The 13,734-nt window shown below is 37.6% G+C and overlaps 8 protein-coding genes and 1 non-coding gene across 9 annotated transcripts, besides 3 other annotated features; 3 read left to right on the top strand and 6 right to left on the bottom strand.

The window, feature by feature from the left end:
* Nucleotides 1-740: 740 nt before the first annotated feature.
* Nucleotides 741-1,823, top strand: IDH1 (isocitrate dehydrogenase (NAD(+)) IDH1; the record flags this gene model as incomplete). Its single annotated transcript, NM_001182876.1, has 1 exon — nucleotides 741-1,823. The coding sequence occupies one exon, from the start codon at nucleotides 741-743 to the stop codon at nucleotides 1,821-1,823; it is 1,083 nt and encodes a 360-aa protein (NP_014361.1).
* A 136-nt stretch (nucleotides 1,824-1,959) lies between these two features.
* Nucleotides 1,960-2,723, bottom strand: GPI15 (phosphatidylinositol N-acetylglucosaminyltransferase GPI15; the record flags this gene model as incomplete). The annotated part of the gene is made up of 2 exons (NM_001182877.1): nucleotides 1,960-2,058; nucleotides 2,133-2,723. 2 exons carry the CDS (start codon nucleotides 2,721-2,723, stop codon nucleotides 1,960-1,962), a joined length of 690 nt encoding a protein of 229 aa, NP_014360.2.
* Nucleotides 2,724-2,910: 187 nt separating this feature from the next.
* BDP1 (transcription factor TFIIIB subunit BDP1) lies at nucleotides 2,911-4,695 on the bottom strand (the record flags this gene model as incomplete). Its single annotated transcript, NM_001182878.3, has 1 exon — nucleotides 2,911-4,695. The coding sequence occupies one exon, from the start codon at nucleotides 4,693-4,695 to the stop codon at nucleotides 2,911-2,913; it is 1,785 nt and encodes a 594-aa protein (NP_014359.3).
* Nucleotides 4,696-4,992: 297 nt separating this feature from the next.
* Nucleotides 4,993-6,363, bottom strand: YNL040W (putative alanine--tRNA ligase; the record flags this gene model as incomplete). The annotated part of the gene is made up of 1 exon (NM_001182879.3): nucleotides 4,993-6,363. One exon carries the CDS (start codon nucleotides 6,361-6,363, stop codon nucleotides 4,993-4,995), a length of 1,371 nt encoding a protein of 456 aa, NP_014358.3.
* An 821-nt stretch (nucleotides 6,364-7,184) lies between these two features.
* On the top strand, nucleotides 7,185-7,265 carry YNL040C-A (uncharacterized protein; the record flags this gene model as incomplete). The annotated part of the gene is made up of 1 exon (NM_001431143.1): nucleotides 7,185-7,265. The coding sequence occupies one exon, from the start codon at nucleotides 7,185-7,187 to the stop codon at nucleotides 7,263-7,265; it is 81 nt and encodes a 26-aa protein (NP_001418072.1).
* Nucleotides 7,266-7,755: 490 nt separating this feature from the next.
* Nucleotides 7,756-10,275, top strand: COG6 (Golgi transport complex subunit COG6; the record flags this gene model as incomplete). The annotated part of the gene is made up of 1 exon (NM_001182880.1): nucleotides 7,756-10,275. One exon carries the CDS (start codon nucleotides 7,756-7,758, stop codon nucleotides 10,273-10,275), a length of 2,520 nt encoding a protein of 839 aa, NP_014357.1.
* A 177-nt stretch (nucleotides 10,276-10,452) lies between these two features.
* BOP3 (Bop3p) lies at nucleotides 10,453-11,643 on the bottom strand (the record flags this gene model as incomplete). Its single annotated transcript, NM_001182881.1, has 1 exon — nucleotides 10,453-11,643. One exon carries the CDS (start codon nucleotides 11,641-11,643, stop codon nucleotides 10,453-10,455), a length of 1,191 nt encoding a protein of 396 aa, NP_014356.1.
* A 729-nt stretch (nucleotides 11,644-12,372) lies between these two features.
* On the bottom strand, nucleotides 12,373-12,630 carry YNL042W-B (uncharacterized protein; the record flags this gene model as incomplete). The annotated part of the gene is made up of 1 exon (NM_001184662.3): nucleotides 12,373-12,630. The coding sequence occupies one exon, from the start codon at nucleotides 12,628-12,630 to the stop codon at nucleotides 12,373-12,375; it is 258 nt and encodes an 85-aa protein (NP_878157.3).
* On the bottom strand, nucleotides 12,547-12,649 carry YNCN0009W. Its single transcript has 2 exons — nucleotides 12,614-12,649; nucleotides 12,547-12,582 (listed from the first exon to the last, which is right to left on the bottom strand). It is a non-coding gene; the product is annotated as a tRNA-Pro (tRNA).
* Nucleotides 12,650-12,665: 16 nt separating this feature from the next.
* Nucleotides 12,666-13,005: a long terminal repeat (Ty3 LTR).
* Nucleotides 13,006-13,028: 23 nt separating this feature from the next.
* Nucleotides 13,029-13,320: a long terminal repeat (Ty3 LTR).
* Nucleotides 13,321-13,572: 252 nt separating this feature from the next.
* Nucleotides 13,573-13,671: an origin of replication (ARS1421; Autonomously Replicating Sequence).
* Nucleotides 13,672-13,734: the final 63 nt, after the last annotated feature.

Below are 13,734 nucleotides of genomic sequence, written 5' to 3'. Positions count from 1 at the left end.
AACAAGAATTAGAAGAGGACAGCTCTTACCTATCCTCGAGAATCATTACTTCCTAAGTATTTATAGTACTCTATGTCAGCCTACTTGTTCATTTCAAAATTACTCATCGAGAGAGGGGGAGGAAGGAATCACTAGTAATTTTTTCGGCTTGATAAGCGTCATGGTGACAATGCGAATTAATTCAGTGGCGTCAAGTTAGCTCATTCTGACGTCAACATCGAAACGGGAACGAACGTTCGTGCGGGGTGATGGTTAGAAAGCACGTGACTTACGTTACTATCACGTGATAACAATCACACTGTACGGCTGATCAAATTTTTTTCGGCGCCGAGTTTAGGTGAATCACGTGTGCCTGACCACCTTCTCCGAGCATCGGGCGTCATAGGTCACTCATCAACCAACCATATTGCAGAAACCTTCTTTTATTTTTTTTGGTAGCTCGGTATTGTTATTTAGCGATTAAAGGAAGACCCTCATATATATATCCCCGTACAATACATGCCTACACTGAATATATATATAAGTGTTTTATGTGGGTGAGCACATAGGACTATCTATATTTTCCATAGGTCTTTTTTCTTGTTTTCTTCCGCTTCATTGGCTTATTCTTGATTGATTGATTTCTTTACTCTACCGTAGATCTATTTCAACAGTACCTTAATATTACTGGTAACAATCAAGGTTCATTATTCTCCCTATCCTCATTCTTCTCCCTTTTCCTCCATAATTGTAAGAGAAAAATGCTTAACAGAACAATTGCTAAGAGAACTTTAGCCACTGCCGCTCAGGCGGAACGCACCCTACCCAAGAAGTATGGCGGTCGTTTCACCGTCACTTTGATACCTGGTGACGGTGTTGGGAAAGAAATCACTGATTCAGTGAGAACCATTTTTGAGGCTGAAAATATCCCGATCGACTGGGAAACTATAAACATTAAGCAAACAGATCATAAGGAAGGCGTCTATGAAGCTGTTGAGTCTCTAAAGAGAAATAAGATTGGTCTTAAGGGGCTATGGCACACTCCTGCTGACCAAACAGGTCACGGTTCACTAAACGTTGCTTTGCGTAAACAACTAGATATCTACGCCAATGTGGCCCTTTTCAAATCCTTGAAGGGTGTCAAGACTAGAATTCCAGACATAGATTTGATTGTCATTAGAGAAAACACGGAGGGTGAGTTCTCAGGCCTGGAACATGAATCCGTCCCTGGTGTAGTGGAATCTTTGAAAGTTATGACTAGACCTAAGACAGAAAGGATCGCCAGATTTGCCTTTGACTTCGCCAAGAAATACAACAGAAAGTCTGTCACAGCTGTGCATAAGGCAAATATCATGAAGTTAGGTGACGGTCTGTTCAGAAATATAATAACTGAAATTGGCCAAAAAGAATATCCTGATATTGACGTATCGTCCATCATTGTCGACAATGCCTCCATGCAGGCGGTGGCCAAACCTCATCAATTTGATGTCCTAGTTACCCCTTCAATGTACGGTACCATCTTAGGCAACATTGGCGCTGCTTTGATCGGTGGTCCAGGATTGGTGGCAGGTGCCAACTTTGGCAGGGACTATGCTGTCTTCGAACCAGGTTCCAGACATGTTGGTTTAGATATTAAAGGCCAAAATGTGGCTAACCCAACTGCCATGATCCTTTCCTCCACGTTAATGTTGAACCATTTGGGTTTGAATGAATATGCTACTAGAATCTCAAAGGCAGTTCATGAAACGATCGCAGAAGGTAAGCATACCACTAGAGATATTGGTGGTTCCTCTTCTACTACTGACTTCACGAATGAAATCATCAACAAATTATCTACCATGTAATGAAAACAATTCCCCTTTTTTTTGTTCTGCAACTTAAGTGTGTTCAAATTCTTATCTATAATTATATATAAACATACACTAAAATATAAGTATATACCAAAATGTCTCAAGATTTTCTGTAATGATAATTTGATGTTCAATCTTTTGGTCTGCTCAGGGGTTTTTCTTGCTTACTGAGATATTTTCTAGATATGTTGTATATTAGACGTTGGTCATCGATACTGGGCAAATTTGACTGCATTGTTGTGTTAGTATTTCTAATCAGATCGTTGAAGTAAGAAACAATCTTAAATTCGCTTGAATACATACTGGAAATAATAGCTTAAGCGTAGACGATTTACGTACAATTGCTGCAAGATAGAATATCACTCGAAATCCCCGACAGAATCCTTCATTGATCACTACATCAATAATTCTTTCATTGGATATAAACTCTACTTGTTCAAAGAACTTCCGATTCCATTGTTGAGGAAATATAACCATACCCTTCACTCTGGACAGCTGTAGTCCACTTTCTTTGAAAATTGTTACAGTTTCCACACTAGGTCCCCTCACAAGTATAATTGTACCTAAGGCAAACAATCCCATTATAATTAAGATCTGGAAACTTCGCGCGATTGTCACTTCAAAAGTTCTATTAATATGTTCGAGAAATCTTGATCTTAGGCAAATTACATAGAACAAAATATTCAGTAGTAAAATAAGTACAATTTGGTGATATTGTATGCCCATGTTAATCTCTACCCTCCCATTTTGCTTGACTTTTTTGAACTTTCGGTTAGATACAGGTAAAACGGTAAATCTTATAAAATTGCCATTCTTGTCTTCATCGATAACTAATGTATACTTCTTTCTATTCAGTATACTAGTCTTACCAAATTCATACTCTTTACTAATCATATCATCCTTTTGTTTCTTTTGCTTATAGAACGATCCTCATATGTAACTTTCATAATACTGTTTTCGTTGCCAATTTTTTCTTCCGAACATCGCTTCATTTATTGATGCCGCGGTACACCTGAAGAAAATGATATAATACAACAAAAAGTTGTGCTATTTATCCATTATGTATGCATATAAATGTCTCTTATTGATCAATCTCAGGCTCTTCTTCACTTCCTTCATTATCCTCATTGTCATCATTATTCCTTTCTTTGAGTTTCTTCCTTTTCAAGTCATCAATTGTACCCAGAACAACTTCCGTTTTTCTATAAACTTTCAAATCATTTGTCATAATACCACCAGATCCCTTTTTATTCAAATTAGCATCATTTAGCCTTTGTGCAGTTTGGTCTTCCTCCTTTGCCGTATTCTTTGCTTCTTCGATTTCCTTCATATGATGTTTGTGCTCGTTTTGTAATTCGATTAGTTTCTCGTTGAAGTCTGCTACTGTACCAATGTTCTTCTTGATTTCGCAGCAATACTCATCAAAATTAGGCGGTAGCTTAGATCGAAGGGCCAATTCAATCAATATTGGACGTTTCTTCTCCTCATTAACGAATTTGGCCTTCACTTGTTTTCTTGATCTATAAGGGTATAATTGTGAGATCAAATTGAAATCTGTCCCCCACATAGAAAGCGCCTTGTAGAACTTTATCATTTCTTCCACAGTCCACGGGTCTGTGTATGAACCCCTACCATACGACCCGTAATTATAAAGATTGGCAAAAGGGTTTTCATCAACTTTTTCTTTATATTCATTTTCGATACTAGCATTTTTGTGTCTGTCAACAACCATAGTCTCTTCATCAATTGCCATAGTACCATCAGGGTTAAGCTTCAGTTGGATCGCCGTATGTGCTTTGCGGTCTGACTCAGGAATGTCAGCGTTGAGTAGTTTATCTCTTTCTTCCTTTCTCTTCTCCTCTTCTTCTTCCTGTTCTTCTTTAGTCAATGAGTGTAGTGGTTTAAATTCTTGTCGTGCGCGCATTCTGAGTTCTCTAAGATGCCTTCTCTTTTCCAATTTTGCCTTTTTTGCCATTTTAGATTTTTCAAAGTTTTCAGATATTTGACCAATAGGAAAGTTTGGCTTACACAACTCTGCCATCGTAAAATTCTCTTCATCGATAAAATATTTAGCAGACTCCCCATCTCTCACTTTTTTCGGGATATCTTTGACTTTGCTAATCACATAATTTTCATTCTCATCAGCTTCTCTTGATGTAGAAGTTTCTGACGAAAATTCATTCCTGTCCAAAGAATCGGTCATTGCCGTAGGTGGAGAAATTTTGGAGACAATACTGATTCTGTGTGCACCTGCTGGTTTCTTAGCCGAAGAAGGTTTGCCCAAAACCCTATGTCTTTTGAAAGTTTTCAGATTCATATCGTTTTCTGTAATGCTTCCAAGCCTTATCTTTTTAGGAAGCTTATTGGAGATTGTAGATAAACGTCGCGCAGTCCCATTACTGTTACTGGAAGAATCGAGAAATGACGGTTTAAAACTTGGACGACTTTCGTTGTCCTTACTCAGTGAAGCTAATCTGCTGGATCTCGGTACCTTCTGGTCTCGGTGGGTTTGCAAGGGTGCCGGTTTTAGAGTCACATTATCTTCTATAACGTCTGCTTTGGGGTTCTGGGTCGAGGCGTCAATGGGGCCCTCATCACCTATTTCATTATCATGTCCATTAGTGCCGGTTAAGGTAAAGCCTTCTAAAGAGCGTTCTCCAACTAGCGAAGGTTTCTCAACAATAGCCGTTTCATTTTCATCAACACCTTTATCGTTATCACTATTATCTTCTTCTATTTCTTTACTTTCGGGAATGAAAAGTTGAGGGGTTCTTGGCTTTGGAGTTGGTGTTCCTCCAGTGGCGGCTCTACGCTGCCTTACTTTAGGGGCAAAGCGTGTACCACTTTTATTAACAATACTACTCATAAATACCTGGTAATCAGTGGCTCCTTGCCGGTTGTTTGTATTTCTTTAATAGGTTAGAAGTCAAAGTTATAATTTCCTTCGCTTTGCGTTTGCATGTTCGAAGTTGTTTTTTTTTAATTTTTTTTTTTGGGTATAATAAGTAATGGAAAACGCGTCTTCTGGGAACATTAAAGTTGCCTATTATAAACTACATAAAAGAAAAGAATAGACCATGCTTATTGACTTCCTGAGACTTGATCACGATAAATACCTACCATTATGTATACAACAAATCTGCGTATACAAATGGCACATTTCTCAACATGATGCGAAATCATGGCTTAAATAATCAGAGAGGGCGGCAAACTCGGCATTCGAAATGGATGTAATTTTACCTTGCCACTTGCCACCTTTCTTACCACCACCGCCTTTTAGGTTTTGTAGTATCGAACCTAAGTTAGCAGCCAAATTGGCAATTTTTTCACCCGATTCCGAAAGAATTAGCAGTGAGCCAGTGTTCGTTTGTCTTTCATAACCGCATAGGATAATTTCGTAACCTTCTGTATCATCTTTCAAAAAATTAGATACTTCCTTGTGGATCTGTAGCAACAGTTCCAATGTTCCGTATTCTTCTTCCATAAAATAAGCCCTTTTCTTTCCACTGGCTTTCAGTGTGTTCATTAATTCTTCAGAAGCGGTACGTGCTAATCTCTTTATCCAATACTGTTCTCTTTTATTTAATTGTTGAATTTGTTTGGTTTGCCTTGTTATCTTCTCAGAAATTTGAGTTTCTGAACAACTCAATAAGTTTTTAGAATCCAGTAAAATTTTATTAACAGATTTTGCATACAAAGAAACCCGCTTCCCACACATGAAATAGAGCCTTGAGTTTGAACCTCTTACGGCTGATTGATTGGAAAGAATTAAAATGGAACCTATTTGAGAGGTACATTTCAAATGTGTACCACAACATGGGTTAGAATCAATGTCACCGATGTGGATAGTACGTAGAACACCTTTGGAGAGGTCGTAATCGTCTGGAATTTTGGATGTACTAACTTCATCTACTGTTTCTTCACCGATTCTTTCCTCTACAATAATTTCCTGAGGAAAGTTGATGATCAACTGATTAATCTCATCTGATACGTTCGTTATTTCGTCGAGAGTCAATTTCCTGTTCAACTCTATATAATTGAAATAGTCGCTAGGCTCTAGAACAGGTTTTTTCTTTGTGATGATACCACCCATCGACCAAGATACAGTGTCTACTTTGTAGTTGCGTTCCAGAATGGCACTTAACAAGTGTTGACCAGTATGTTGTTGCATATAATCCATTCTCTTTTGCTCGTCCACGGCCACTTCCACTGTTGTTCCGGGCTCAATGTAGTCATTGACATGATGCTTTGCATGTAAACCGAAACGAGAAACGTGTGAAACTAATATCTTCTCAATTTTCGACGAATTACGATTCCCTTCAACAATTTTCAAAAAACCAGAATCACTTGGTTGGCCCCCACCTTCGGGGAACAGAATAGTATCTTGTAGTTCAATCTCATAACCTTCAATCTCTCCCTTTTTATTCTTCGTTGGTTCGCAAGAAACAACCAGTGTTTTGAACCCATCGAAGAGAAATGAGTTCCTCTGGCAGGCTAAAGCGCCGACCTTGACAGGCGTCATAGGTGTGGGCATGATAACTTACCTTTTAATCAATTTTTGACGCTGTTGTGTGCTTTCGTCGATATGCGTCACCAGGATGTCTATTCTTAAGTTTTTTTTACACGATAAGGATAAAAAATAAAAAGATGTTAATGATGGGTGGTTGGTTCTTTTACTAATGAAAAGTGTAAGCATATTTCGTACAAATTGCTTGCAATAAGTCACTTGTACAAAAGTAAACTGATATAAACGTCTTCCTAGTGGGCTGAATTTCAGAATTTACGCGAGTGATACATGAATTTACTGATAATCGATGGTATTCGTTATTTGATAAGGTGGTATTATTGAATATACAGAATGCATTATATGCGCTCATTGAGGATATAATAGTCATGACAGGAAATCAATGTCCTACGTAATAACACTATTATTTCTTCCTTTGCATTGCACGTTGTTATGCATTACTCTGTTACATCATCAGTTCTTGTATTTCGGCTTTTACTAGATTTGAGATTGTATCTCATGGCTTATGTCACTTTCTTACATTGTGTGTGATAGGTATACTAGTAACATGGCCACTAGTCAATAAGCAACGGTCAATTCTTATTCCAGCAGTTCTTAATATGCATGGAATTAGTGAAGAATAGGAGCCGATAACTTTACTTGTGCATTTGTATTAAATTTACGTCCTTCTTATTTATTTCGTCCACGTACGTTACTACCCTTTTTCCAGTAATTTTTCTTTAACTTGAAATGGTCTTGTAACTCCTATTACATTCCGGTGCCATATCAAGAGTAGCCTGGTAATATAGAAAAATTCCAGTAGCTTAACAAGAGCCTATTTTTAATCAAAAATGCCGGAGCAAAAAGCCAACTGTTCACCAAACGGTAACATAACAGTTGATAGTATGATTATGTCGCTAGGATCTTCTTAAAGGATAACACGAATTACGAAACCAATAGAGGGATATTAGAAGGATCAGCTGAAACCTAAAGATCAATAATATAACAGGATTATAAGTGACAACATATAGTATTAAAGAAACAAACCGCTATATGATTGCATGTATTACCACCTCTCTTTTGTTGATACGCATATCCCTGAGGAAAACTCTCAGCACATTCCATATACGAGGGAAAAATTGGATTTCAAAAACTGGTATCTAATCCTACCGATGCGTATGTTAGTCGAAATCTATAAGTAAATTGTTAATGATTGCTTTCTGTTCGTTTATACTTCCATTTTACTTATATATCACCTGCCGTCTCAGACGACAAAATACATACAACTGGCGTAATGACGCTTTCATACAAAATATACATCTAAGGTAGTAATTCATTCTAGTAAATATTCATCCGAAAGCTGTAGTATCTGAAGTATATTGTACATTATCGTAACAAAATCCCCAGTGAAGTTTACTCACAATGGATTTCGTTGTAGACTATCAGACCTACGCAATGGCGGATACTGCCACGCCAGAATTACCAGAACCTGAGCCAAGACTAAACTTAACCTCAGATGCACAGTCACAGCCCACCGGTAAACTAGATCTACAGTTTAAGTTGCCCGACCTTCAACGTTATTCCAATAATAATGCAACTTTGCCAGTAGATAATGATGGTGCTGGTTCGAAAGACCTACATAAGAAAATGACACATTACGCAATGTCTTCCATTGATAAAATACAGCTTTCAAATCCAAGCAAACAATTAGGGCAAAATTCCCAGGATGAAAAACTATCGCAGCAAGAATCTCAAAATTTCACGAATTACGAGCCAAAAAACCTTGATTTATCAAAATTAGTATCCCCGTCAAGTGGTTCCAACAAAAATACCACAAATTTGGTTCTTTCGAATAAACTATCCAAGATATTGAACAATTACACATTGATTAACTATCAGGCCACAGTCCAACTAAGAAAATCCCTAAAGGTTCTAGAAGAGAATAAAGAGAGATTGTCCCTTGATGAACAAAAGCTCATGAATCCTGAATATGTAGGTACTTTGGCAAGAAGAGCATTGAGGACTGATTTGGAATCTCAACTGCTAAAGGAACATATTACGGTACTTGAGGAATTCAAACCTATCATTAGAAGGATTAAACGATTATCTTCTTCCGTCGAAAAAATACAAAGAACGAGCGAAAAATTACTAAGTAATGAGACAAATGAGGTTCCAACAAATAACGTGGTACTTCAGGAAATAGATCAATACCGTTTAAAGGCAGAGCAGTTGAAGCTGAAAAAAAAAATACTGTTATCTATAAGGGATAGGTTTACTTTGAATCAGGTAGAGGACGATGTAATCACCAATGGTACTATAGACAACATCTTTTTCGAGGTAGTAAAGAAAGTAATCAATATTAAAGATGAATCAAGTTTCTTGCTGACGCTTCCTAATTTGAATGCTGGAAATGCTTTGATAATGGGAGTTAATGAAATTTTAGAAAAGACAAACAAAAAAATCTTCAATTATTTGATCGATTTTTTATATAGTTTTGAATCCTCTTCAAATTTATTAAATGACCATGGTACTACTGAACAAGAAAGCTTAAACATTTTTCGGAAGAGTCTGGTCTTCCTGTCAAGTGATCTAGAATTATTTAATGAGTTGTTGAAAAGAGTGACCACACTGAGATCCAAGAGTATTCTGGATGAGTTTTTGTCTCAATTCGATATGAATTCAACTACCTCTAAACCCATCATATTATCGGCACACGATCCAATTAGGTATATTGGTGACGTACTAGCGTCCGTTCATTCCATCATCGCAAATGAAGCTGATTTCGTGAAGTCACTATTTGACTTTCAGGATGAAGACTTAAAAGATACCCCAATTTCTATACTTCAACAAAACAAGACATTCTTGAAAGGCATCGACAACAAATTGCTGAACGATATCATCCAGTCGCTATCCAATTCGTGTCGTATTCGTATCGAGCAAATCGTGAGGTTTGAAGAAAATCCGATCATCAATTTCGAGATTGTGAGGCTGCTGAAACTTTACAGAGTTATGTTCGAGAGAAAGGGAATTCAGGACGATAGTTCTATTATTAACAATTTAAAGTCGTTGGAAGACATTTCCAAAAACAGAATTATTGGATACTATGAAGACTATATGAAGCAAACAGTCATGGCGGAAACAAAAAATTCTTCAGATGATTTACTGCCACCAGAGTGGCTATCAGAGTATATGAATAAATTGGTAGAGTTATTTGAAATTTATGAAAAGACACATGCTGCCGAAGATGAGGAATCAGAAGATAATAAATTGCTCTCATCTAAGAATTTACAAACAATTGTAGAACAACCAATAAAAGATGTTCTGTTAAAACAATTGCAAACATCTTTTCCTTTGGCGAAAAAAAATGAAAAAGAAAAGGCATCATTGCTAACTATAGAGATAAACTGTTTCGATTTAATTAAATCTAGACTTCAACCTTTTGAGGGATTGTTTGCACAAGATGATGACAGCCGGAAAATCACCATCTGGGTTTGTGATAAACTGAAGGAATATACTAAGCAAATGCTAACTTTACAAATAAAATTCCTATTTGAGAATACAGGTTTAGACCTTTACAGCAATTTGGTCAATATGATTTTTCCTGTGGACTCAGTAAAGGATGAATTGGATTATGATATGTACTTAGCCCTGAGGGATAATTCATTGATGGAATTAGACATGGTCAGAAAAAATGTGCATGATAAGTTGAACTATTATCTACCTCAGGCGTTAACAGATGTTCAAGGTAATTTACTATTTAAATTAACGTCACCAATGATAGCTGATGAAATATGCGATGAATGTTTCAAGAAGTTGTCGCTATTTTATAATATCTTCAGGAAACTGTTGATTCATTTGTATCCGAACAAGAAGGATCAGGTATTCGAAATTTTAAATTTTTCCACTGATGAATTTGACATGTTGATAGGTATTGATCACTGAGAGATGAACAACTTCTGTTTAAAATCGTCTCACAAAGACGCATCTTGCCCATAATGTAGCGATGCTCTATATCTCAAATATTTGTTACCTTTTTTATGTTGGTATGCGGCGGGTATCTATATAATATATGGGTGTATACATACGTAGGGGGAACATCAAAAAGAAAATAATGATCACTCAAGTACTATTTAAAATCTTGCCTACAGAATTATCCTTTGTGATGGTTCTTACGGGGCTTTCGTTTCTACTACTGCTTTCACTGCATGTTCTGTCATCCAAGTCATCGTGTACTTGACGTCCTTCACGAACCGATTGCAGCATATTTGGTTGTTCCTTCATATTGGATTCAATTGGTTTGTCATGTGAGGTAAGTGCTACGGACACGTTAGAATGTATAGGGGATGGTGATCTCTGTACTTGTTTTTCTTTTGCTTCATCGATAATACTTAAATCGATCACTCCAAAGGAGGATGTGGATCTTGCACGCCTATGCTTTTTTTGAACCATTCCAGGTTTCCTTGGTATAGTATGTAAATTGTGCGTGTGGAGATCCTGTTGCTGTTGTGGAGGAGGAGGCAGTGGTTGAGATAGCGGCTGCTGTTGGTCTCTATTGAAACTTAGTATGGATGTCATTGTAGAAGGAATATTAGGATTGGTGAACTTTCCTATTGGAAGTGACAAGTTACGGCTGTGAAGAGAAGTCGGCTTCTTGTTTAAAGGCGATTCTTGAGATTTTGTACCAGAGGGAATTCGCCTAGCCACATCTTCCTCCTTAATGGAAATATTGTCATTCAACGCAGCAACTGCGGATGCACCTATTCTTGCAGGAGAATTAGCTCTTCGTTGTACATTTGTAACTGTGGAGTGTGATATACCGCCGGTAGAGGATGATGCTGGAAACTTATATGGAGAGGGCTGTCGACTCATTGGAGTTGGTGACACTGTGTTCATATTTAGAGGTTTTAATGACTTCATAGAACCATTCAATCTGGGCAGATTTTCTGAAGATTGCGTGCCTTCTGTATTGTTATGTGGTTGATTGCCCCCTGCCTTCATCGGCGAAGACGCCGGTACGCCATGGTCGGTGTTGAATAGTTTATGTATTTGATTTATGGGCAGACCTGAACTGGAAGCAAGCTTAAACAACTCTATCGAACGATTCAAGTTTTCAAGTTTATAATATTGCTGCTTAGTCTTTTCTTGTTCTATTTTCAAATCCATAGCTTTCATTAAAGCATTCTCAGAAAAAGCCCATTCCGATACATTAGTACCAAATATTATATCTAACAGCGATTTGCTCTTGTTGACATTATTATGACTATTATCATTGCTTTCCTTTGGCTGGCTGTAACTGTTGAAAGTACTCATTGGTCGCCTGTGCTCACAGATGGTTGCAAGTTTTCCATGTAATGTAATTTGCTACTTATTTTCCTACTGCACGCGCAAGTTTTCTCGTTGACTGTTATTAAGAAACAAATGAACAAACAACAACTGCACTAGAAGAGCAACAAGACTAGTTTCCGCTTTCCTTCTCTTTTTCTTTTTTAAAAAAGCCAATACTGCATTTGCAGCTTACTGAAGAGGCCAAAAGAAACAAGGCTTGATGATAGTCAGTAATCTTCCTCTGGACCTCTTCGCCGAGTTCTTCGAGAAGTTCCCAATAAGGTAATCGAAACGAGAGAAAAAAAGACGAGCAAAAAATTTTCTCAATTTGCCTACTTTTAAGGGTTCGGAGAGGAAGGTTTATTTGTAAATCATGACATTATTGGGCGAAGCGTAAGTGGCTTTGAAGAAGAGGAATAGCTACTCGACCAAAACTTGAAGATACTATCATACCCAACTTGGAGCGCTCAGTGACTAGTCTGCCTTTAGTGCTGTCCTGCCTCCCGTCATGCCAAGAGCCGTACTCTCCCCTTAAGGGCTGCTATTTTTTTCCGGTAGGTGTTCGGAATCCCCTTTCGAGAAAAGTAATTAATCCGAGAATTCCTTATATTTCTTACCAGAAATAGTAAGCGAAAAGGACGTTGAACTATAGCAGATCAGCGCGTCTTCATAATCCCAGAAGGAGGCGGGAAGAACAACCCCCCCCATATAGTTTTACTGGTCTCCTTTCAATCTGTTTGTTCTGAACCTACTTTCATTCTTTTGGCAGATATATGTTGCAACACGTACATAGAGTGAGTTTACTTCTTTCAGCTTGGAGAAGCATGAGAGGTTAGGTTGATTGATGCTAAACAAAAAAATTCCGCCCTGATGGTGAAAAAAGATAACGGGGCGAGCTGGGAATTGAACCCAGGGCCTCTCGCATGCTTTGTCTTCCTGTTTAGGCAGGAAGTCGCCCAAAGCGAGAATCATACCACTAGACCACACGCCCGATTATTTCGTGTGGTTGTTGTATTACGGGCTCGAGTAATACCGGAGTGTCTTGACAATCCTAATATAAACAGTCTTAGGGAAGTAACCAGTTGTCAAAACGGTTTATCAGATTAATTCACGGAATGTTACTTATCTTATATATTATATAAAATATGAATCATACTAAGTGGTGGAAGCGCGGAATCTCGGATCTAAACTAATTGTTCAGGCATTTATACTTTGGGTAGTTCAGCTAGGGAAGGTCGGGTTTTGTCTCATGTTGTTCGTTTTGTTATAAGGTTGTTTCATATGTGTTTTATGAACGTTCAGGGTGACGTATTGTCATACTGACATATCTCATTTTGAGATACAACAGTGGTTGTGTCATGAAGTTAGTCAATACTAGCCGTCTTAACAATATTAATACCTGTCAGAAGAGCAGCTTGATTGACGGAATGTTACTTATCCCATATAATCTATATAGGATCTAAATCTGACTAAAGGGTGGAAGCATAGATCTTCGGAGCTAAACTGATTGCTCAACTATTTATACGTTTAGGTTCATCAAGGCAACCGGGGCTTTGAAAATACTTAATCTTGTTTTTTTCGCAACAACTGTTTCATACGTGTTTCATACGTCTTGTACGTTTAGGTTGATGAATCTGGTGATGCAGGGGTATTTCATTTTGAAGTGTAGTAGAGGTCTTCTAATGAAAACTCGGCAGGGCCCTAAGCTCAAACTCTACCTCATCTACGTTGACCCTTTTTACCTTCTAGATGCCATCAGTTGTTAATAGTAGTAATGGAATACGATTTGCCAATCAATCTTACAATCGCATATAATTCGTCACTGTTGAATATCTGCGACGTACACCATCTAATCACTTCGCTTAGTCGATATAACCATTTGTTTGAAAAGATGAATTGATTCTAATCTTGCCTCTCTCGGGTTATGTTATTATTATTTTTACGTTTTGGCACGTGAATCTTCAGTAATTGATTGCACGCTTGATAAACGAAAAAAACATAAACAAATAAGGTAAGACTGCATTGTAAATCCTAGGAATGAGAAAGAACAGAGAAGCTAACTGCAATTATGAATGG

This window comes from Saccharomyces cerevisiae, chromosome XIV (genome assembly GCF_000146045.2).
Source record: "Saccharomyces cerevisiae S288C chromosome XIV, complete sequence".
Taxonomy (NCBI): Eukaryota; Fungi; Ascomycota; class Saccharomycetes; order Saccharomycetales; family Saccharomycetaceae; genus Saccharomyces; species Saccharomyces cerevisiae.
The sequence above is the reverse complement of the archived record's forward strand: the minus strand, read 5'-3'. Positions and strand labels throughout refer to the sequence as shown.